Source organism: Chaetodon trifascialis, chromosome 16 (assembly GCF_039877785.1).
Source record: "Chaetodon trifascialis isolate fChaTrf1 chromosome 16, fChaTrf1.hap1, whole genome shotgun sequence".
Classification (NCBI taxonomy): Eukaryota; Metazoa; Chordata; class Actinopteri; order Chaetodontiformes; family Chaetodontidae; genus Chaetodon; species Chaetodon trifascialis.
This window is the reverse complement of record NC_092071.1, coordinates 24335012-24361058: the sequence shown is the minus strand read 5'-3', so window position 1 is coordinate 24361058 and position 26047 is coordinate 24335012. Positions and strand designations below refer to the sequence as shown.

Genomic DNA, 26047 nt, shown 5'->3' with positions numbered 1-26047 from the left:
CTAACAGGAGGAATCCCATAATATTCATCAAATTGATTCCCCAGAAAAAACAAACACCCATTGTTATGTCTAGCTCCAAGCCTTTGAAGATGCCTTAATCATGCGGAGGGATGCTTTAAGAAGAGTTCATCTTGGCAGGCCCTGCGGCCCATCCTCGGCCTTAGTAACCTGACTACTGCATGACCAATTCTCCCTTAACTTCCAAACTCTCAGATTTTCTCCCACCCTACTTCCCCTTACCTTTCTGTAACCCTCCTCTGCCCAACCCCTTTAATTGCCCCCAGGACACTCCCAGGTCTGACTACCAAGGAGAGGTTGTTGGGCAAAGTGTGTCACAGGGCCTGTCCGCTTCTCATGTACTGCAATGTCTCCATCATTATGAATTAGGGGCAGTATGGTGGTTCTTGATGGCTCCTGGAGTCTTACCTGCTTTGTTTTTGATTGATCTCAGCTATCTGGGCAGCGTTGTTGTGACCAGGTCCTCTACACCGCAATAGGTAAGGGTTGGATCCATGTCTGAAAGGGGGGGGTTAGCAGGTGGGACTTTTTTGATCACCTCGTCCTTTAAAGGGGAATACAAGACTTTGAGTCTTTGTTTTGATTTGTTCCTTCCTTTAGTCAACGTGTAATTAATTTCAGTTCTTTCCTTTTTCCTTTTTCTCAAAGTAGCCATGCATTTTAAGTTCTGCAGTCTTCAGTACATTATGCATTCTGACTGATATGCATATTACATCTGTTAGCTAAAGTAATAGATTAGGTCAGAGATGTATCATCGACATGATTTCATGCTTGAGTGGTTTGCTAACTGACCACATTTTCATGCAAATTTTTAGTATGTTAACAGTAAAACATACCAAAACAATTACAATACCTCATCACATATAAATCTACTTCAGGTTCACTCATAATTAAGGCAATAGTAATCTTATCAGCCTCAAACCAGTTTAAATATTTAGTCAAGTATTTATTGATTATTTCATTCATTACTCTGAAAATTAGTTTCGCAGAGATCACCAATTGATATGTAACACAACTGATGTGGTGCAAAAGCCAAAGTTCACATCTGTACATGGCCAAACTGGACTATACTCTCACTGAACAGTTCCAAGCTTCATACATATTTCTACACACAAACACGTTTAGTTGAGAGATACAGTCATGGACGAAAGCACTGGCACACCTCTGGAAGTGTTGGTTTTCTAGCAAAAGTCACACACTTTTGGAGGTTTTTTGATAAAATAACCAAACCAGGATCATTTCAATAACTTAACACAACCAAAACAAAAATTGGCTTCTCCAAATTCAACACAAAATACCACCAAAATGCTGCGGGAAATGAAAACTGCATGGTCAAAAGTGTCGGCACCCCTTCACAACAAGTGTCTTTTGTACTTTTGTACTGTACATTACAGTTCAATTGATTTCTATGGATTCCAAGGATTTCCAAATATTTGAATGAATTTACCTTCCCCTTAACATGCAGCTGATTTTCAGTGGCAGAAGAAGCAAAATACCCATACAGTGTCACTTAGTTATTGCCATGGTTCAGTTTAGACAGGGCGCACTTTTCAGAGTATGCTTCATTTTTCCTTGTCCATACATACTATTGTTCCATAGGCATGAACAGAACAGAGCAGAATACTGAACCAAAACCATATAAATGAGGGACAATAGGTTTGGCAGTTAATTCTATCGAGCAATGGAACAAAACTAAAACTTTCTGGTTATGTCTGGAGGATGAAGAATGAAGAATACCCTGAGAGGTGCACCATGCTTGAAGTGAAGCATGGCTATGGCCAGGTGATGCTCTGGTGCTGTAAATCAGTAAAAGGCGAGGGAGAAGATTGATTTATTGAAATATTTGGAAATGCGAGGAGAAAACATTATGCCTTCCATAGAAATTGAACTGTAATGTTAGTCAACTGGAGCCTATTGTCCTTCAGAAATGGACTGATATTTGTCAGGAATGCTACCAGAGCTGACGTCTGACTACCCATAACCTTAACACAAGGTTCTAACGTTGAGAATTATGCTTTTATCAGTCAGTACAAAAGACACTTGTTGTGAAGGGGTGCCGACACTTTTGACCATGCAGTTTTCATTTCCCGCAGCATTTTGGTGGTATTTTGTGTTGAATTTGGAGAAGCCAATTTTTGTTTTGGTTGTGTTAAGTTATTGAAATGATCCTGGTTTGGTTATTTTTATCAAAAAACCTCCAAAAGTTTGTGACTTTTGCTAGAAAACCAACACTTCCAGAGGGGTGCCAATACTTTCGTCCATGACTGTAAAACTACACTAAGTTGTGTCCGATATCCGATTACCAAAAATGAAATGAAGCAAGCCCCCAAAAAAGTTTTGACATTATACATTAGGTTGACAGTATTTCGTACAAGCTCAGCTTTCTATTTCACTTCTGATTTACCCTAGTGTGCCTCTGCCTCAGGACCTTGAGACAGATCAATGCACTCATCATCCATTTATATAGGGGTAGGTTATCATCATGGATGAGACTTCCTTTTGCTCCACTCCCATGTTGACTCAATACACCCACTGCACTCCTTGCAGCATAAGTTAACTAAAGCTTTGTTTATGCTTGTGTGTGACACCATGGCATGGGTCTCCGCAGATGGCCAATAGGTACAATCATGCACAGAGGCTTTTATGCTTGATGTGTTATCCATTGTAGTATCCTGTGAAACAACAAACGAAATATTCTGTGAAGAATAGTCAAAATGCAAGTGGATGACTTTACCACCAGCTTCCTTCCACATGCCAAGTAGTAAGGCTTGGTTAATATGTCCCCACTTGCTCATTTGTCATTTGCCAAGAAACAACAGAATGCACTGCAAATTGCCTCGCTCTTGGCAATGGCTTTTGCAACCAAATACGTGGTCAAGACCCAGCAATCAAACAAAGGGATCACACATGCCAGGAATACAGTCAGTATGTGCCTACTTCCTTCATCCTTTTGACCCAGTGGGAAGCCATCTGTCCCATTCAGCCATCTTCCTCAGGAAAGAATCAATTAGTGCTTGATCCTGTCAAATTTTGTATATGCTAATAGTGGTCAGGGAGCAGCTCTAGCCTAGCAGTCATGGAAGGCTCATTTGCTTGTCTCACCCTCTACAAGGCCAAACTGCAGAGGAGATTGTCAAGGATTACAGTGAGGTCCACACTAAGATGGCCACCTTTCTCAGGATGTCACACCACGTCTTTGCTATCAACTGTGAGAGAACCATGTGCACTATATACAGTAGGTCAGACACAGGCACCTGTGGGGGAGCCATTTGATGCTCAAGGAGCGTGAGTGGGGAGCAGTCCTCAACATGCCATTCTTACAACTCAACATTTGTACCCAACATCCAGCAAGATGTTAAACTGACATACAGCTGCTCTAGGTAATTATGGCCTCCTCTGTGTCAGTCTGAAGATGGACCTAGTAGGGGTTTGAAGGACCAGCCTCATCAGACCAGCAAAGGATAATGCTTATAACAAAGGGTGTTGTGCTACTTATTGCTTTCTTTATTTAAAAAAAAAAACAAAAACAAAAAAACAATAGTGAAGTCCATTAGAAGGCCACATACAGTCATTGAACTGGAGTTACATCCAGGTAATGTTGATTTTTTAAACAAATGTACTGTTCTCAGCAGATATGATCACCAATTTATTTTGGTGTCTTGTGTCTTTCTGTAGTATATAGATTATTGCAAAGTGTGTCATTCTGTGTATTTATGAAAGCTTTCTTTATTCTCCGATGATCATATTCTAAAAGCTTTGTAGCATTCTCCTCAAGCGTGACACATTCTGCTATTTATATTTTACAGATGCTTGTATGACACCAATTGAAAATATTTTGGACCCCAATCTCCAAGAAATATTTTGTAAGATTGGCGTTATGATGTCACATTAAGCTGTGTGTCCACTGGGAGCCATCATTCACAGCTCTTTTTTTTTTTTTTTTTTTTTTTGCATAAACAACCAAGTAGAAATGCTGTTGCATGTTTCTTGTAGTGATGAAAGCATAGCATGTGTAAAGTTCTCAGCACCGCTAGTTTCAAGAAGTTAAAAAAATATTCCAGCTTTTATCAGAATTGCACCAGTCTTAGCAGCAATCAGCAACAGAGCAATAGGATGAGCCATGACCAACACTTACTGCAACCTTCTCTTTCACCAAAATAACTCAATGCAGATTCCTGGTGGACACATGGCCTTAATCCCCTGTATAAAGCATCTGTGTAGAGCATGAATCAAACCATGTACTGTAATATACAATTGCACTTGTAAGTTTGGACTGCAGAACAGTTCTCAGTACCATGTAAAACAAGTGTCCTGCCAAAACAACTTATGCACTTCTTTTTATCCTAAGGAACAAATATTTTGCCAAGGGCTTGCAGAGGAGGGACACACAGGGGGCTTGAGGACCCCAATGTTTAAGTGAACTGCCCAATGAAGTGCTTTTGAATGTATTCCCCTTTAAAGTCGTGTTCCATGTGCAAACTGCCATGCATGCAATCGCTAAATATTGCTCCTCCGTTTCAAAAAAGAAACAATTATATGGGTAAATTCTTGTTACATTTGTTGTTCTAGTGCTTCGCTTTTCTTTGGCTTATTTTTCATTATGTGACTGTTCCCAAGTAGTCATTTTCCCCTCCCGCCATCTCTCCCCCTGTCAGCATGGTGAAGCCCATTGTAGACAGTATCCATGTCTATGAATACATATTGATGATGCTTTGTTGCTCAGCTGTGACTCTCCCCCTATACTAACGACCATAGGTTTCTCTCTGCAGCCACGGTTGGAAGATGGCCTCTGTATAATGCTAATTGTTTTCTGTACCTTGAGAGAACCAAGTGTGTGTTTGTGGCAGAAATCTGTGGGCTGCCAAATCATAAGTGCCTCCATGAATGGGAGGGAGGACTGTAGATGCCATCATGAGCAGCTGAGAAATATGCACTCTACAGCAAGGAAACATTGCACCTGTTATTTTCAGAGTGGAATAGATACATTTTCTAAAGAATCATCCAATCTGCAAACATATCAGTTGAAAAGTCTTGCTTTTGTGCAAAATAGTCTTTGTTTTTGAAGAATTTTCCTCTGAAACCAACAGTGCCAGCCTTTTTAAATGCTGTATCCTCTGAAAAACTTTACTGACTGTTCTAATCTACACCCTGAGGTAAATAGATTGTTTCAGGGATTGTGTAACTCTTTGCTTTTATTTGGATAAAGATTGTTTGGATCAATTTGAGCAATGTATCTTTTATCTGCACAATTGAATATACCATCTGGATTTATTAACTAATTTTGGAAAACATAATCATCATAAACCTCAAAATATTTGTTAGTTGTCAATCCAGATGATGTACAAGTTATTGTACATAATAGCAGAATGAATCACTTTGTTCTTCAAACCTTTAAGGAAAAGCTTCTGCTGGATTTCAGAGCATAGCTCTGTAGGTGTCTCACATTGATCCTTCGGCAATGTGCTGTGCCTCTTGCTTAGCACGAGCAGTGCTGTTTTGAAACCGTGTGGGTTTCTGGTTTTGTTGCGCTCTGTAGTGCAGAAACACAGTCCACTGACTATGTTTGGCCTGGAGTTACCCGTTTTCCCCTCTCTCTGTTCTTTATCCAGAAAACGTCGAGGTGCGCAGAGTGCCCTTTCGGGGTCTGAGAGGATTGATGCACTGAGATACCAACGTATTAAAAAGGCCAAGAAGATAACGATTAACAACAATAACTCCAAGACTAGAAAGAAAACAGGTATGAACCCTGTTCCTGTCCTCACTTTTTACACAGTGATATTATTAAAAACTGAATGTGTATATGTTTTTTACAATTAACTCACATTTCTTTCTACAGAGTTCATTTATTCAAAACTGTTCCAACAGTTCTCTTTACCATCATGCTGCTCAACACAACAGTCTTTTTGATTTATTTATTTATGTATTTAGTTATTTGGGATGCACAAAGATCATCAAGATCATCACTTCTTTATTGCATGGACTATGCTACCAAACAGTATATGTCAATGAAATAAATTCCAAATGTTACAGTATATTTCAAACAGTACCAGCCTACATAAAATTCATGGTTCAGTAATAAAAAATAAGTAACATAAACTTAGTAATGCTGAATCACAAGACTCTGATGTGTTGATAATTCCTGATCAGCTGCAGCTTGTGCTCATTTATACGAGGCAGACACCACAGACTGACTAAGAGGCACACATGAAAGCAAATTGTAGGTGGGCTGAAATACTTTGACCATATGTATGCTTAAATCCTGTATTCTCTTTGACTCTCTACTCCTATATCATTAGTTATTACTTTGGCACAGTCCAAATCTGCAGTGAGAAGGATTTAGCTTGCAGTGTGCTTTTGTCTCACTCCGCTAAACTGGATCTAAATGTCATGGAGCCCTCAGCTCTAGTCTTTCAGCTCTGCTTGGCATTCGGGTGGCAGCTACAGTATATCAGTTTGACTAAAATGGCTAACTGTGCTTCCAGTAGTATGCTTCAGCTGATACACAACAACTAGTACACTGCCAAACACTGCCTACACTGCCTTTCCAAGTTAACAGAATTTGAATTTGTGTTCCGAGTTCTGTGCCAGTTGTAGACATAGAAAAACAATTTTGACAGTAACTGTTCGGATCACAGGAAGTATGCGACTGAGGAAGTAACATACTGAACCAAATGTCCTAAACCGAATGGTTGAGAATGTATGAATATGCGTACTCATTTTCACCATATGTATCGGATAGCTACATAGATATATAGGAATAGCATATAGATACAACTTTACTAGTCATCCCTGTCTTCTGCATTTGGCCACAACTTCTCACCCACATCACACCTCATGTCCTCTCTTGCAATACACTTGGAAATAATTTGTTGATGATTGATCCATCCCTGGCAATGCTCTGCAGATATGTCCACACATCCACCATTCGTCCATTTGTCCAAAAGGACATCATAAACCCTCCACCTCCATGAGGACAAGAATTCCTTTATGGGAGGAAAAAGTGACACGATCCAGGGATGGGCTGTAAACCCATCCAAACCCTCTGTGACTGGAAGAGAATGGTGAAATGCCACATCGTCCCATACAATTGCAACACCTGTCTGGATTCCATATACTCACCTGATATAAGTCTATACGTGCACGTCAATCTGCATTAGTAGAACAGCCAACAGGAACATGTACACAAGGTGTAGAGCAAATAGTTGTTTACTGGTGTGTTATTGTCAAAATTTAATGTATACAATAGAAACTTTTAGGAGTGCTGTGGATTTTGTTATCTTTGGACAGAGCCAGGCTAGCTGTTTCCCCCAGCTCCCAGTCTTTATACTAAGCTAAGCTACGCTAAACTGGCTATACATCCATACTATATTTAATGTACAAACATGAGAGTTGAGTATTTACATCTACCTTTCTGCAAGACAGCAAATAAGCAGGTTTCCCAAAAGTATATTTTCCTATTACAAAAATAACTGCTGACACACAAACTGAACATCTAGGTACATGAGACACATTGTTCATGAAACTTGTTCAAACTCTCTCTGTGGCCTCATCTAAAAGTACTTCAGGGAAGTGCTGTGTCAATTGCATTTTTAGTTCCAATAGATATTGATGTGGACTCTATGATGTGGTAGAGCAGGCTCATGGTTTCACATAACATAGTATAATTAGTGGTGAGCGGAACTGCCTGTAAAATACCACTGTAAATTCTGGTGACAATGACCTGCCTTTCATTTCTCCTCCACCAGGTGTCTCCACCTCTCAGACCCAGCAGGCCTACACCTCTCAGGTACTCCAGCCCGAAGAAGCTCTCTACCTCCACAAGAAGAAGAAACGGCCCATCCTCCATGACCCATATACTCGCTTTTCTGCTCTGCTTTACCGCCGCCCACCCCAGGAGGACCAGAAGGCTATTTTGGCCAGCATGGACAACATAGACCTAGACCATGCCACCCTCCTCTAAAAGCCCTTGAGGACTAGGTCACAACCATGCAATGCGCCCCATTCCAAAATAACACTAGCGACACACCAGATGGAAAAAACAACACTATCAATTAAAGATGTTTGGAATTTATTACCTAAGGGAAATAGCACTAAAATTCAGCATTCATATTGGTATATTCTTTAGCTACGCCCTTGGTCAGTTCAGTTGGCATTAGTAAGCATTCTGCCATGTTCACAAGTTAATCTGTGATGACAACAAATGTGCTTGGAAGAATCGGGAACCAGATCAAAACCCAAAAAAGAATTTTTTTTCAGAGACCAAACTTATGTTTTCCATTAAAAAAACTACAGCTTAATGATAACGTTTAAAGTGTCGGTCCCAATTTACTGTCAACAAAATAGCATTGTTGATCGGAATGGTGTCACAGATTGCAGTCCTGGTTCTCAGTCTTTTCCTCTGAAAAAGGTTTGATTATTTTTATGAGTGATTATGATGTCTAAATGCACAAGAATGATCTGTAAATCAACTAGTATTCCCTTTAAAAAAAAAAAGTATGGATAAAAGTTTAGTCTGCCGATTCAGATCAAAACAATTACAGTCACAGTTTTCCAAAATTTTACTCCAGTGCAAAAAGATAAATACAATAAGAGTCAATCCACAGTTACCAGTTCCTATTTTCCTTTCCTTTCCTTTAAAAAAAAAAAAAAAAAAAAATCCCACTTTTCCTACTCCAGTGTTACCATTTTTTTTTTTTTCAATTTGAAAGGCTTTTCCAGACTTGGGTCATGTTTCTTGTGCTAAGCCATTCCCCCCGAAAGCCCTATGGGTCTCCGTTTACAGCACCTTCCACGGGATCCTCTCCGCCAGCAACGTCTCTTATCTGCCGAGAAACTCACCTCACAAATATGGTGTTCTCACTTTCTACCAAGTATACCTCAGAGCACAGGACACGAGACCACACAACTACCAGGATCAGCCAGCAGAACAAACTAGTCTTTTCCATCTCTTTAATCATTTTACTTCACATGCTTTTCTTATAATGATGTGTTCTAGCTTTCCATTCTTCTATGTACCTCTGCTTGTTTGATGTAAATACATTTAGTTAATTCAGATTATTTATCTTGGAGAATGACAATTCTGTCACATAAGTGAAGAAATTCACCTTTACTCATCCACTCATCTTATTTGCTCTGTCATAAATGAGCAGGACATGGGCTTGTTGTTTAAGGAATGTCTGACAAGCAGAAACACAATCCTGGACTACTTTACTTGGCCTACAGAAGGAATTCTACTGACTTTCACTATATGTAATTACTTAGTCAGTAACTGCTGGATGACATCTATTCACTAAGTCTTAGTGAATAGATGTCATCCAGCAGTGAACACCAGGGGCTTACTATATATTTATGTTTCACACAAACACAGGCCCTTAAAAGGCACAATGAAAGGTGGTAATTCAATTACAGTTAGTCACTTAATTGCTCCAATTGGCTGCTCAGTCTTTAGCTTTTCATATCTCATAATAGTTTGCACTGGAGCAAAATCTTGTCAATTTCCTTTGATTTGTCTGTTCCTGTACATCTCCTCCAGTACTTCTACTTTAAATAGTGTAGACAGTCCCCAATGTTATTCAGAAAGAACTGTAGTATGCCAAAAACAATTCAATTAAGAAAGCAACAACAACCATACATAGTGGAGGATGAGATTTTGTGCCATAGCATATGATAGTATTTTTTTCATACATATAAGAGGGCAGAATGGCATTGTTTGGCCTTAATGGAGCTTCTGGTTGGTCGCCTGCTTCACTTGTGTCTAATATTTACTTTTACTTACTATTTTAATTTTTTATTTGTGTATCTGTGCGTGTGTGTGTGTCTAAGCACCCACCTGTTTTTTTTCCATTTTCTATTCATAGCCTTTGTATTTTGTGTCTATGTGCTTGTCATTTGAAATGGAATCGCTGAAAGTACAGTCACTCCTTAAGCAAACAGTGTGTGGCACTGAAGGAAACACAAACTGTAAGTTTTTGTGGTGTACTAAACTGGTGTCAGCAGTTTTGTTTACATGTTGCTCAGTTTAATTTTGAAATTCTTGTGATTGAGCTGAATTTGACTGTCTAACAGACATGGAGATGTGGATATTAAGGGGCTAAAATGAATTTTTATTGGACAAGAAAAGTGCCATAACATCAGAAACTTAACTATATCACACATTTCATGCTGTTGCTCCATCATATTTTAGACTCAACAACAGATGGGTGTGTACTGTAACAATTTAAGCTTTTGTTGCTGTTTTTTTTCCAGTTTTGCTCAAAAGGTGCTCAGTTTCTTCAGAAGTTGTATCCCCTTGTACATTTTATGGTAACATATCTTGGGCTCCTAAATACAACAAGAAAGCGGTGCCCATGTTCTGCTGAACTGTTTGTTATGAGCAATACTGTCGTATTGCTCATAGGTATGTTCAGGGCCGAAGTGCAGTTTTTATGTATTTATTTATTTATGTACATTTTTATTGTGATTTTGAAGAGATTCTGACACACCTGCAACTCCAACATAGTCTTCTAAAATCAGCCACATTTTAAGTGACTTAAATTGGTTGTTTTGATCTTTCCACAATGAATGCTTGCAAAAGGAGCAACCTCAAGGTTTCAAAAGTTCTGCTCTGACAGCTGACCTCTCCTCTTATAACTGAGTTTTAAAGTGTATGAGGAGAGAAGAAGAGATGTGATTTTTTTTTTTTTCTCATTTACATCTCAGCAGGGAATTCAAAGTCTCCTGAGATCTATTATCATACAAAAATAAGCAAAAATAATTGGACTTGTGACTATTTCAATTCATTATTCCTTTATTAGTCCCACTAGGGGAAATTCCAAAAAGAGAGGGCTCGTCCGGGATTTTTCAAGCAACCTGGAAAGCTTTTTATGAATGCATTGTACAGATGCATATGGGTTGGTTTAAACAAACAAACAAACAAACAAACAAACAAACAAACAAACAAACAAACAAACAAACAAACAAACAGCTGTTTTAGTAAAGCAGTTAGTGCCTTTATTTATGATGGCACTTTTATGTGTCCAAGGTTGGAGTATTCTGGCGGTTAACAGTTGAGCATCGTGTGTATGTCATTATAATGCATTTATTGTGGAAATAACAGTACAGTTTGTAAAAATGTAATGTTAGCATCTGGAACTAAAGTGCAGCCACTATCTTAACTTCCAAAGATAACAAAGTCAGCATGAATTATTTCAATGAGGTGAAGTGGCATGATCTACACACAACACCTACATCATTAATCATTGACAAATCCCCTACACAAACAAATGCAACTATTTAATTAATGAGAGCTACTGCCCACCTCTGTGAATGCGGTGATATTTGAAGGACTGTGCATGCAGTAGTTTATTCACGTAGACAAAGGAGAAAGGAACAATAATAATAAGCAACTACCATGTGACATCAAGGTTGTTTTATACACTGTAAGATACTAACTGATGTAACTAACTGAAACGGTTTCATCAGAGTTGTTTCAGCTGGGGTGTCAAACAGATGCTCTTCTTGCAGCCTAAGGTGCTAAGCAAGCCATGAAGTAATGCTGCGGTAATGCTGATCCTTCCATATAAATGATTACAAATGCCACTATCATTTTCTCAACTGTAGTTCCTGCGTTGTTGTATTTAGGGACTTTTTATATACATAAGGAAAGGAGAAAAGGCTGCACTGCTGCCTTTGTTTAAAATAATCTGTGGATACAAAGTGCTTGTTGGAGTCGTGGTTGGATTCAAAATCACACTGAAAGAGAAACTAGGACCTCTTCTTCCATAAAAGCCTTATTATGGCATAGTTACTGTGATATTTAAAAAAAAAAACTGCAGGTACTCTAATGCATGATGTTCTACAAGTCAAAAATGTAATTGTACCTCGTTGCTGTTGAATATCATTGTTTTTATGCCACTCATCGAAAGGTATTTTGTCAGATACATGAAGAAGAGTGCCAGAGTTTCCTTTCAAAAGGACATTTTGGTTTATTGAATGTTTCACTGCAGACCTTCTGATGTTTGTGTTCCTGTGGGTCCTCTTAGCAGAGCTCTGAAAGAAATCAGTTGAATGAATGAAGGCAAGGGGTTTGTTTTGCTGAAAGACTCTGATATTGTACTTTCTTGACAGACAGAAATCATTGCATATAGCACTGTGTATGAAAAGGCAAACACTCTAAAGGGGCAGAGTGATTGCCATCAATTAACAATAAATTCCCGTTTTAGGATTATAATGACTATATTTACACTGCTAAGAAATTGGCAAGACTGGCAGAGCATTTCTAAGAAATATTTAAAAAATATTCACTATTTTCTATCAATGATATATGATTTTGGAATGGACAATATTATATCAGTAGAATAGGTGTCTAAATGTCCTTCAACTACCTTTAAATAGTTTAAATGAAAATCTTAAGACAAAAGTAACTGTATTAACAGTGATAGCTTGTAATGTACATACTGTACCAACATAATGTCCCAATATACATACCTATCATGTTGTTTCTGTTGAGGAATTAACTTTACAATTCACTGCATATATTTTATCTGAAAAATCATAATTGATGCACTTTGCCAACTGAACACTGAAGATATTGTTCCATATTGTTCTTATCCCTCATTTAAAAGAAACCAAAACATTAACAGATGTGGAAAAATATATGAAATATACAGAAGACTCTTTATTGACATTTGTAGATATAATTAGTCTATATATTGTAAAATGTAAAATAAGAAATTGCATATTTTATTAAAATTGGTCAATAATATGCATGCCATTACAAAATTTAAATAAAATATATTTCCATTTTTTTTATTTCAATATGGAAATAGTTTTTATGTAGATTCTGCTGTGAGTGTGTTTGCAAAGCCAGTATATATATTTTCCAAGTTCAAGTTCAAGAGTGAAGTCTCCCTCAGAGCACAGTGGAGGTTTGTTCTAACCACAGTCAGTGGAAAAAACAGGGTGAGCCTCCACATCACCTCCAAAATGCTTTGGGGAAACCACATCCAAAATGATCAACTAACTGAACTAAAGCACTGAAATGTACATTGGTCTGTAGTGAAGCTACAGAACCTAGTGAAGGTTCACCAGAATGTTTATATATATATATGTGTGTGTGTGTGTGTGTGTGTGTGTGTGTGTGTGTTTTGGTTAAATATAGAGAGAATGAATCCATGTAAACTTGACTACACCAACTTAGTGAAAACCCTGAAATTCAAAATGACAGCTCTTCAAACCAGCGGTGGTGGGAAATCGTAGCTTTGTGTGACTGTGCAGTTACTTCATCACCAAGGGCTTTAATGAGACTTATGTGAAGGGAGGACAGTGTGAGCTGGATGGGTAAGGCATCTAAACAAGGCTGAGGACAAGGTCGCTTGCACTCAACAAAGAAGTACTGTATACCTCTTAATGTGCCACTGAGCAATGTGTCCATGTACATACTGTATAGTTAAAGATATTACTTGCATGGTATAAATATTTGAATGGGACTGACAAAAATGGGGAGTGACCATTAGCAGAGTAAACATTCTGTAGCTGTAGCAGTGATCTGTTAAATCTCAAATTTTGAAGCAGTGACCAACAAAACAGCTGTGCTTACTTGAAAAGTAAAATGAGAAGAATGAGCTAAAATAAATAAGTAAAACCAGAGACTGTATGGGAAGACCCAATCATAATACTCTAAATGCTATAAATAACACACTGTACACTTATTCTGGCAACTAATGAAACAAAATTTGAATGACAAGATTTTCAAATTTGACCTATATGACAGATTTGTCACTTGTCTGTAGCATTGGGATGCAATAAAAGCACGTGCCATGCAGTTAGACACATTCAGTGGATTTTAAGCTGTTACAGCAGCCACAAATGTCTCTAGATGATGGGGTAATTAGGGCAGGTAGATTTGCTCTTAACTATGGCTGTGATGTCGATCAATGATCAATCAATATTTTTATAGAAAATATTAGGTGAACATTACCTCACAATCTGTAGTGTGGATTAAAAAGAAATGTTTTGATGCTCTGTATGTCAAATTGCAGTCTGATTTGTGTTACGTACAGTACATAGATGTAAAATTAGAAAATGATTGGTTCTTTGTGAAATACCATATGTCATATGAGCCCCAATAGTGCCACACATTTTGAGATAGCAGCGATGATTTGCAGTTGATGGTACTGTACAAGACTCTGAAATATCTTAGAATTAGTTGTGTTTGTGGTGAAAAAAAAAAAATTACACATTTTAGATAGACTATACTTTATTCATCCCCAAGGGAAATTCACTTTTTTTTTTAATCACTCATTAAAACACAATTTATATAGAAAATCTCAGTACTGTATCACTCTTGACTCTTGAGCTGAGAACAAGAGTCTGACTCAGAGTTTGGTGTCGTTCTTCTCTGGCTTTACACATTTTCAGATGCATTAAGAGACTTACCATCATATTTTTGAGGATATCCACATTTTTGACATGTTGAACAGGCTTTCATCCCATATGCTAAGAGTGGAGAATCTCTGGTGCTAAGACATACCACGCAAGTAGAACGTTTTTTTATTGGTTTATTTTTAACTTAATAGACCATGTTTAATAGCTGTGGAAATGCACTGCACCCAACACTTAAAACTGCCGTTTTCCTTATTTCCTCAAAAGAAAGATAAAATGGACAAATGAGCATTTCTGTAAATAAATAGACATTGATATTTTGGCCCATGGTCAGAACTGACATATTGCCCATTATATTAGCCTAACATTTTGGCCATGAACTGCACATTGATAGATTTTCTTGTTTCTGAAGAATATCCTTTAAAGGAAATGAATATTATAATAGATACTTCTTCCAGGAACTGTGGACTGAACCACAGGAAAATTACACAACAAACCAAAACAAGAGCAAATTACCGAAATATCCTCTCTTCCTGACAGGACGGATGCTTTTTGACAGAGACCTTCATTTAACTAAACTTGAGACATAACCAGGGTCATTGAAAGTCAGTCTTCCTGTTATTCAAAATACTTCAGATACTTGCCATCAGTGTATCAATACAGCACCATGGAATAAAGTAATGAGATATAATGTATCAAGTGTTCAAACATGAGTGTACAAAAAGACATTATAGACTTGAGATAAAAAAAAAAAAGTTTCATTACACTGTGTAAATAACATCTCAAATAGATAACCTTGTCATATATATTTTTTTGTAGAAGAAAATATGAGGCACATCAACTATATTGAAGACTGTGTGGGAACTGGGTAGTATAGGGTCTGCTTCAGTGACACATTATAACATGATGTAACAGACCAATGTCTATATGTGATTATGGAAATATTCTAAATGCTAGAAATATAGAGAAACACACACACGCACACATATATATGGACAGAGAGTTTCATGGAAGTAAAATGGTTATATGAGTATCTTTATTTGGGGACAGTACTTGTTTTCAAGAATGTATAAGTCTATATTATTTTTTTTATATCCATTTGCTGCTTTATACTGTAGCAATGCAGAATCTTACACAAAATAGAGAAACATGATGTCCGTCTGAGGTTTTTAGTTGTGTACAAAACAAAAAAGAATGGTACACCAAAATGGCTGTCACTGTACTGTATATCTCACTGTCTATTACACAGACTCTCAGAGAGGATACAACAAATTAATAATTATAGCAAACTCCATTTGGTGTGAATAGCAAATGTAGTTGTTGAATTACTTGTGAGCCATCATCTTACCACACTTATTTGTTCTTTTGAGGACAGTTAGCTTCTTGCTAGCTTATTATTATTATGATGATGATGATTTTGTCGATCACCAGGCTGGCTTCTGCAGTCACATATTCATCTTTTTTAGATATTCTTTGACATAAAAGAATGGTGAGAATCCTTTTTCCCTACTATGGTGCTCTCTTTCAATTTGTATCACAGCAGAGCACATAAATATACTGTATGTATGTAACAGACACAGTGCTTCATGATGCTGCTTTGAACTGACATAAGGGGATCCAAATGTTTGCTTTTGGTTTGTTTTTGGTTCTAAACTGAAGCATGTGCAAGTTAATGCGATGAATATTCTGCCTTTTGTTTAAAAGGGGAGGTTGAGCATTGCAGCAGCTGCTAAAAATTACTCTAGACATTTGTGACATTCAATTCAGTGCTGTACATTGCCAAAAACAACAACAACAACAACAAAAAAAACACGTCATATACATTCTGACAACTGGTGCTATTTAAAAACATCTGTGGTGCTTTTCTTAAGTTTGTTATTTCCTTGCTTCAGACAAAATGTAGCTACACAATCTTGTACTGTACTGTACTGTAGGTTGCTGGCCAGTAAGTCATCATGTGACCTGGATTGGTCATGTGTCTAGATGGTTTTCTTTGGCTGCTGTTGTTTCAGGGAACACACAGGTCAGATAGGACTAACATTTTGAGAGGCAAAATTTAGAGTAAGGAAATTTAATAGGACATAAATTTGAATACATGTCATAATGATTTTCTTGGGATTGCGTTTACAGTTTTCTTGTTTATTTTGGCCTGAACTTCACAGTGCTTCAAAGTTTAATGTATTGGTGGTTGCAAATAGTATCCACACATTGTGTTTGGTGCTGAGTGAACAAATTTGCTCATCTTGACTTTTGATACGGTATTCATCTTAGACATTCACATCCCTCTATAGTCTTTCTATCAGGTCAAGTAAACATAGCAACTCACCCCTGCAGGTACCCTTTTATTGTGCAGTATAACCAACATCAACATGGTGACAGGAGCGAGTAACATAAAGACTTCCAGTCACTTTCAAGTCGACACGACTGTTTCTTCTCCAACCAAACTACTCCAAAGCCCACCACTAGATAGAGGCTGTTGCTTGTCAGGGGCCTGCAGTGTTACTATGTTTGAAGACCAGAGGGAGCTTGAAATATTGTGTTATAAAGATGCTGTTTAAAACTAGTTAAAAGGGTTAGCTGCACACATTCAACTCAACTTTTTGGAAAATGAAAACTTGTGCAAGTCACATGAAGCTGATTATCTCTCTCTTTGTTTTTTTCATCACAAAATGCAATACAAGTGGAAGAAGAACAAACTGAACTCACTGTCTCCTCTTAATCGTTCAGTCTTCCTGAGATGTGTAGAACTATTTTGAGTTGCAGACTTCATTTTTAACTTGTTTTTGTTATCATGACCTTCTGGAAAACTACAAAAACTTGTGAGTGTGTTCACTGTTAGTTACAGGTGTAGACAACTCAGTACCTCAACATGTCTGTTCATGGAAATCTTTAATCCAGATATGTAACAACTTTTTTTTTTTTCATTTTCACCATTTCTGAGAAGTCAGTGCTCATGATGCTTTTTATATTTGTTGGCACAAACACTAACAAGAATGTATGGCTATTGTAATTTCTGCTCACCCCCACTCTTCCTAAAAATTGAAGCTTTTAAAGTAACTAAATTGAAGTGTCAGTTTTTGTATTTCAAATGTCTTGGTATGCTTGTTGTAGTTGTATATTCATAATGGTGTATATTACATCAGTTTTTATTTATTAAAAGGTTTAAATTTTCTAAGATGACTTTTAATGTTGTTAAGCAGAGTGGTTCCTATCATTTGATGTGCTTTACATTTTCTCTGTAGTGTGTTAAAGGACATTCTCAGTGTTTTTGCAAGTATTTTCCCAACTGCTTCAGGCAGCTATTGAGTTCATTCATTTCATTTGCGTACATATAGAAATAAATTAGCAGACTGCACAACTACATAGTGTGAATTTGACAAAAAGTTAAAGACAAAAAGCACTGACTAACTGATTATTATACCAAAATGAATGGAACTCAATGGATGTGCGGAAGGTGGGAAAAATAACAAGAAGAAAAATACAAATATCTAAAACACAACTGGATGATCTGCAAAGTAGTTGTGTGATAAATGTAATTCATGGTAAATATGACAAAGCATGCAAAACAACTGCTAGAGTCCTTTAACTTCTAGATTAGTGAAAAAATGGGTGAAAGTAAAACTTAGCAAGTAGTCCTGTTATATTATTATAACATATTATATTAATTTCTGACTTTTCATCAGGTCAGAATTTCTATATGCACAATACTTTGCTTTATGACATTCCTATCAGCCTTAACTGTTCTCTTTAGTACAGGTTAGTAACACTTGCTAAACCTGGTAAACATCAGCATGTTAGCATTGCCACTGTGGACATAATAGCATGCTTGATTTTTTTGTTTATTGCACTCAGTATAAAAGGTAAAAATCTACTTACATTTAAAGAACAGTTATGAATTATTCAGAAGTGTATATGTATACAGTGTGTTCATACAAGAGCACAACAAAGACAATGGGGTCCACTTTCCCCTGAAAAATCTATTGATAGCCCTAAAACTTTCGCTGAACTAATCCTACTGGAATATCCACTGGGACAACTGTGGCCCTTTTGAATAGTTTATCCTTAATATAAAGAGTAAGTGTTGACATGCAGAAAATACCATTAAGTGCTTTGACACCCAGGAGGTGCAATGACCAGAAAATATCATCATTTAGACATATATGTCCACACGTATTTGCCGTGCCCTCACTGTTAAAAGGGATTTGGGCTTTTAGTCAGAAGGACTATTGCTGTCAAGCTGAGAGAACTCATTGCCCATTACAACAAAGTAAGACGAGTTCAAACAACTTCAACTTGAAAAAAGCGCGGAAACTCATTAAAAACCCATGATAATCCATTCAGTTAACTTAAGAAAATAAAAAAGGTGGGCATTTCAACCAACACGCATGCGCCTGCAATGTGACGTCACGCGCAGTGTTGAGCTTTAAATCCCAGCCGACCGCCATCTTTTTTCCTCGGAGCCGAGCCGCCCAAGTAAGTACATTTAAAATTATTTTAGCTCAGTTAGTTCATCTGTTGGTAATGTGCATTGGTCGTCTAATGTCTCTCCATCTCAAATGATCCGTCTGTGGGAATATTTTACCTGGATCAACCCGCTAATATACATGACGTCGTGACTTGCACAAGAGGCTTTGCTCGCACCCAAGCAACCTGGCACAGGATTGACAAGATAGCGAAATAACAGAGCAACTTATGGTCCACGAGGAAGAAGAGTGGAAAAACACTGACCACCGCCGTAGTGTATGGATATTTTTTTATGTAGAGTTAGATGCTGTATAAAAACTAGTGATAGGTGATTGTTTTCAGGTGTGCCGTTACACTCTGTATCCTTGGAAACGCGCAGCAGTGGGGGTGAACGGCCATGCAGCCCACCGGCTGCGTGTGGGTTTTTTGGCCAGTGGGAAAGGAGCCCTGTGCCGTTTGAAAGCGGGTCGACCGCGTTTAAATAAAAAAATGTGTCAGCCCGGTAACTATGAGCCGCTTCCCCACTGAAATAAGCGGGTCGATGCGGGTTTTTTAACGCTAGTCGACCCGCTAACGATCGGCATATAGCTCCTTTCCTATTTACCAAAAAACCCCGGGTCTGATCTCCAGCTGGCAGCTGCCACCGTAGACATAATATACGTAGACGCCTCATGGACTGTTCAGCGCGGCCGCCATCTTGGATGGGTCTCCCATGCGCCCCCAGTACATTTATTTCTACGGAGGAAGGTGTATGTCCAACTACAATAATCATATCTTTTTAACCGATTTTCACACGGTTTGGTTTGTTACAAATGGCAGAGATGTAGTTATGATACAGGACGCTGTCACACATTAAAAACACGTGCTTTCATGCTGAAATACTTTGTTAAAGAGCACAATACAGACATATGGTATGGCATATGAATAAATGTATAAATTAATTTTATATTTTAATAAAGAAACAGTTTGTTCATTTGAATTTCTCTCTCTCTCTCCCTCTCTCTCACACACACACGCACACAAAATCATGACCCTTCTGTACACGCCAATAACACAAGAATTTCTTAATTTTTGTTTTTGTGCGCTGAGTATATTTAATGTAAAGTTAGGCACATGCACACGTGCACACCCACACAACACACACGCACAAAAACCAGACCTCTCACATAACCTGTTGACATGCGTATTGAACTTTGAGTAAGTTTTTTTTACTCAGTTGTGTTGGAATAAGACTTCACCAAAACAACGAGGAAGATTTTTCCTTTTTGGCCAACTCATCATATGTGTCGGCCCACAGTCCACTGCTGCTTTCAAACACACACGTACAACTGTTCACAGCTTTAGGATGACAAAGATTCCACAATAGCCTGGACTGAAACTGCTGATGTTTGTGATACACTGATTTTAACACATACATACATACAAAGCTCCCATATACCTGGTCAGTAAATTTTTTTCCTTCTTTCATTTTTTTTTTTTAAGGCCTGGAAAAGTAAGCTTTAAAATTGCAGGTCATTCCAGTGTCTTACACTACCCTGTTAAGCTTGCAACTGGGGCTGGGAAGATAAATAAAATAAAATAAATAAAATAGGGGCATAGTTGCTCTTTTTACGTTGACTTCGGTTGGCTCTGGTGCTAGCAGAGACCCACCCAATATGGCAGAGATGCTGGATTACGCTCCAGCACGTAATGAGGTGTCTACGTATATTATGTCTATGGCTGCCACTGCTGCGCGTTGCCATGGATACAAAATGTAACGGCACACACATCACTCATGAGAAGCTCTCTTTTCTCGCTGTCTTGTCAGTGCTTGCCATGTGGCTTCTGTTTTTACAATATAATCACTTACCATTCAAAGGAGTGACATGGCCAAGTGTGTCCACTTTATAATAAAGTCGTGTTTATTTCATGTTAGGATACATTAAAATTTGGAAGCTTTAAATTGTGAACTGTGCAATTTTTCAGAGACTTGTGGCAATGCACAGTATTTTGCACATCTAAAAATCCGCATACATAACAAGGAAACTGAACTTAGTGTGTTTTGTGCTGATAATGGTTGTATTTGTTCTTTCTTTCTTTCTTTCTTTCTTTCTTTCTTTCTTTCTTTCTTTCTTTCTTTCTTTCTTCTGTACAGGGTTACTTCACTTCAGTGTAGGCTGTGCTGTTTGGGGCAGCTGCCCCTCAATGAGGTGGTCCTGCAAGTGTTTCTCCTCGCCGAACCAACACACACTAATTGCCCATTATATGTCCACCTTGTTTTCATTTTCTGACTCATTTCTATTGCTCTGTTTGGAGGAACACTAATCCATGTGATGTTATAGAGAAATTGTCAAGAGAGTGGACATTTCAGTAATGTTTGAATGTTTTCATTTTCAACATTTTCAGCAAGTTTCTGAGATACATTTTTTTGTTTGTTTTTATGAATCTTTGCAATTTGGGGGGGAGAGGAGTTTGACTGCCAAGCTGTCCTCCATGACAGACAATGACTCCCACCCACTCCAACACACACTCGCTGCACTGAGGAGCTCCATCAGTGATAGGATGCTACATCCAAAGTGTATGAAGGAGCGGTATCGCGGTCATTCCTTCCTGCAGCTGTCAGACTGTACAACAAGAACTGCTGAAAGTAATTTTTTTGATGATTTATCTGTAAATCATCTGTAAATTACTTGTGCAATAATCTGTGCATTTATCTGTAAATCATCTGTAAATTATCTGTACAATAATCTGTGCAATAACTGGTGCAATAATCTGTGCAATTCATCCTGTACATAACAGTCTGCAAATACAATTTATAATTTGATAATGCTTATTTTTATATAATGCTTATTTTTTATTACACTCTTTTGTATATACTTGCTGTTTTTTTACCTTTTGTATATACTTGCTGTTTTTACTTAATTCTATCTTTTACTGGTGCTGCTGTAAATTGGAATTTCCCCTTGCGGTACCAATAAAGGTATATTGAATTGAATTGAATTTACTGCAGCAACTCTGAACATTCACTCAGAAAGGACTCTGTTGAACTCAGTTATTGTTTTTCCTCAAAGGAAGGGTGCTCTTCTTTTTATGTATTATATTATTATTTTTATTATTTATGTGTGGGACAGTGTAATTTCAGTTTGTGAGCAGTCCCAAGCAAAAGTGTGTTAGAGGGTGTAAGGGCTTTTTTTTTTTTAACATGTCCCAAGGAAGGTCTTTTTTGATGTCTTGACATCCATTGACACTTATTTTGAAGCAAGGCTGGTTGAAGTTGGACTTGTTGGGGGTTAAATAAAGGTCCTTATTGAATTGTCTTTTCAGCTATTTTTTCTTGTGTTAATATTTAGTTTGTCTAATTCTCTCATGTAGATTCTTTGTAGGTATTATTTTGCTTAAAGTTTTGAACTCTAGCAATTTATGTAAACTCGAGTAACTTGGCAATAGAGCATGAGAAAAAAATTATAATGTTGCCCTAACTTGATAAAATAAGTTCAACCAAACATCTTTTTTTAGTTCTCTTAAGTAATGTTTTCCAGTCCACATTAAAGCAACAGTCAAAGCAACAAGATGACTTGACATAGTTAAGTTGGGTCAACTAATCTTTTTTTACAGTGCTTGAGCATCTGACTGAATCCTACCAGCTTTAGCTGAATCTGATCACCCTTGTTTTGTTGTTTGGGAATCAGGACCACAAACCTTTTTGGAAAAGTATTATCAGTAGTGTAGTTAAGGCAATGTACCCTGAGGTGAGGATGAAACACCTAAACATTTGGAATAGGCAACAGCTAATGACAAAGTGTTGCATAATGAGGTTGGCCACTGTAGTCAGCAAAGTCAGGAGCTTACCTGGATGGAGAGGGCAACTTTAACATTGTATATCACATACCTCATCACACTTGTCTCCTTCCCACTGTTACTGAGCTAACTGTAAGCTATCATGTTCTCAAAGTTGCCATTTGGTTATGGTGACCAAAATTGATTAATAGACATCTACAAGGTGCAAATGTAAAATTTCTGCTTATTTGAGCAGGACTACTTTGAGTCTTTAGTTGCCTGTTTGAAGCATGTTGAAACCCTGTGGACATGGATGTGGAAAAACCCATCAATTTATCATTTGCTTCAGGTGAGTCAAGATAGGAGCATGAGTAGTTTGAGGGTGGTGGAGCAAACACTACCACACTGCCTACTGTAATGCAGCCCTAGAGACAACAGTCATTTAAGACACAGCATGCTTCAACCCAGCAAGAAAGTTGGAATGCTGTGTAAACATAATGTGATCATTTACTAATCCTTTTTGACAAGTATATCGAAAGAAAAATGTACAAAAAGTTTTAAATATTTATTTTAAATTTGATACTAGCAGAACGTTTCAAACAAGTTCCAAAACGCTCCAAAAACACCTGTTTGAAACATTCCACAGGTGAACAGGTTCACTGAGAACAGGTGATAGTATCATGATTGGGTATGAAAGAGGCATCCGTTCATCCCTTCACGAGCGAGGATGGAGCGACCACTTACAACCACATACAATCATGTGACAACACATGAATGTATAAAGGAGATAACTACGTGGTCTCAGGAACACTATAAAATCGTAAGAGGGAAACAGTTCGTTTGTAAATGACTGCATTCGATTTTATATACGTTTTCCAGCGTTCCAACTTTTTTGGAATCGGGGTTATAATATTGTAATAAATTCTGTTGTACAGCTGTTTCTTTTTTTTTTAACAAAAGTAGTGGACTGGTTTGACCTAGTAAGAGGCTGATAAATGACACACCACAGACTGTAGAAACAAAATATTAGTTCATCTTTATTAACTATTCAAAACGATTAAAAACGGAAGTCCAAGGGGGAGGCGGACACAACAACTGGGCCTCAGGGCTAAACTCACTGGCGCGTCACCTCAGAAGATCACACCATGCATTTAAAACTAAAGTCTCCTCAGTGACAGTGAGGATTGAACTGTGCACCGCAATCACGGCAGACTACACTGCAGACCCAAGCAGCTGAGGGACGGAGCCTTCTTGCAGCTAGCGGCGGCGGACCGGAAGCTGTGCGTGGCTGCGAGGCAGTGTTAGCCGGCTCACTCTCAACTAAAGTCCCCGCCTAGCTACCTAAAGGAGGCAACCAGCCTCCCCTCCAAACACTGGAACAACTTTCCTACCTGCCTATCTTCGCCGCAGGCGACACTATAAGTCGCGAACGGCACCCACCTCCCCGGAGAGTGAGCGCTGGGCCGAAAGTCTTGACTGGCGGCGTGCCCCGTAGCGTCCACACCGTTCCGCCCCGCAGAGAGACTGACACAAACTTCGTCTCTCTCTTTTATCAGTTCCGTCTTTCGCGGGTTCCTCACAATGCTCCCAATCACCCACAGGTGAGCCCGCTCAACCCATCACGCTGCACTTCCCTTCACTGGAAGGAAACTTCCCACATAGTATGCCATCATAATTTCACCGGAATGAATGCTCATGCTCATTTTGTGGGAAATATTCTTGGTAGAAAGACTTAATGATACTGGCTTCCATTCAGCCACCGGTACATCGTTACTATTGAGACTCCGTCCAGCGTCCAAGCTGCCCTGCAGACCATAGACATAACATACGTAGATGCCTCATTACGTGCTGGAGCGTAATCCAGCGTCGCCGCCATATTGGATGGGTCTCCGCTAGCACCAGAGCCAACCGAAGTCAACGTAAAGAGCGCAACAATGCCCCTATTATATTAATTTTAATTTTATTTTATTTAGCTTCCCAGCCCCAGTTGCAAGCTTAACAGGGTATTGTAAGACGCTGGAATGACCTGGACTTTTAAAGCTAACTTTTCCAGGAAAAGAAGGAAAAAGAGAAGAAAAAGAAGAAAAAAGAAAGAAGGAAAAAATGTACTGAGTATATATGGGAGCTTTGTATGTATGTATGTATGTATGTGTTAAAATCCGTGTATATCACAATCATCAGCAGTTTCAGTCCGGGCTATTATGGAATCTTTGTCATCCTAAAGCTGTGAACAGTTGTTTAAATTTAGACACGTCAGGCCAGACGGTGTGTGTGTGTGTGTGTGTGTGTGTGTGTGTGTGTGTGTGTGTGTGTGTGTGTGTGTGTGTGTGTGTGTGTTGAAAGCAGCAGTGGACTGTGGGCCGCCACACATGATGAGTTGGCCAAAAAGAAAAAAACTTCCTCGTTTCGACAGTTTGTTTTGGTGAAGTTTTATTCCAACACAAACGAGTATAAAAGCTTACTCAAAGTTTAATACGCATGTCAACATGTTATGCGAGATGTCTGGTTTTTGTGCGTGTGTTGTGTGCGCGCGCACGCGTGCATGTGCCTGTGCTTAACTTTACATTAAATAAACTCAGCGTGTGTGTAAACTTGTGTGTGTGTGTGTGTGTGTGTGTGTGTGTGTGTGTGTGTGTGTGTGTGTGTGTGTGAGAGAGAGAGAAAGAGAGAGAGAGAGAGAGAGAGAGATCAAATGAACAATCAAACTGTTTCTTTATTAAAATCTAAAATGAATTCATTTATACATTTATTAATATCCAATGGTGACGAGAAGGGATGGGTCCCCGGGCGCGGGCACCGGCATCGGCTGGTAGCTGGCAGCCCACCGCTCCTGGTCTGCCGCGGAGGATCGACAGACCGAGGATGGGTCAAATGCGGAAAAAATAATTTCACGGAAGCATGGCGTGTGCACGTAGTGTGTGCAACTATGTGTGATAAATAAAATACATTTCTTCTTCTTCTTCTTCTTCTTCTTCTTCTTCTTCTTCTTCTTCTTCTTCTTCTTCTTCTTCTTCTAATATGCCATACCATATGTCTGTATTATGCTCTTTGACAAAGTATTTCAGCATGAAAGCATTTGTTTTTAATGTGTGACACCATCCTGTATCATAACTACATCTCTGACGTTTGTAACAAACCAAACCGTGTGAAAAAGAGGAGTTATGATGATTGTAGTAGCTAGGCATACACCTTCCTCCGTAGAAATAAATGCACTGGGGACGCATAGGAGACCCATCCAAGATGGCGGCCGCGCTGAACGTCAGCTCCAATAGGAAGCGTCAGTCAATGAGGCGTCTACGTCTATGCTGCAGACGAGCAGGTACTGCTCTCGCGAGATGAGCCGTTGCCTAGCAACCGGCGTCAACACATCAATCGAAATCTAATATAAACGCTACGCTTTCTGTAAGGATTCACGAATTAGCACTACATTGACTTTTCAATTGAAAGA

At 38.5% G+C, this 26047-nt stretch overlaps 1 protein-coding gene across 5 annotated transcripts in view; it reads left to right on the top strand.

The window, feature by feature from the left end:
- LOC139344880 (protein turtle homolog B-like) overlaps positions 1–10714 on the top strand; it is a 173766-nt gene extending 163052 nt beyond the window's left edge. For 3 of the 5 annotated variants that reach the window (XM_070983303.1, XM_070983304.1, XM_070983302.1), the window contains exons 19-20: positions 5628–5755; positions 7764–10714. In XM_070983303.1, the coding sequence (XP_070839404.1) occupies positions 5628–5755; positions 7764–7978 (343 nt within the window). In that variant the 3' untranslated portion in view covers positions 7979–10714. Of the gene's footprint in view, positions 1–451; positions 498–5627; positions 5756–7763 lie in introns of all 5 variants that reach the window. The other 2 variants (XR_011603183.1, XR_011603182.1) reach the window with 1 other exon arrangement.
- The last annotated feature ends 15333 nt before the right edge of the window (positions 10715–26047 follow it).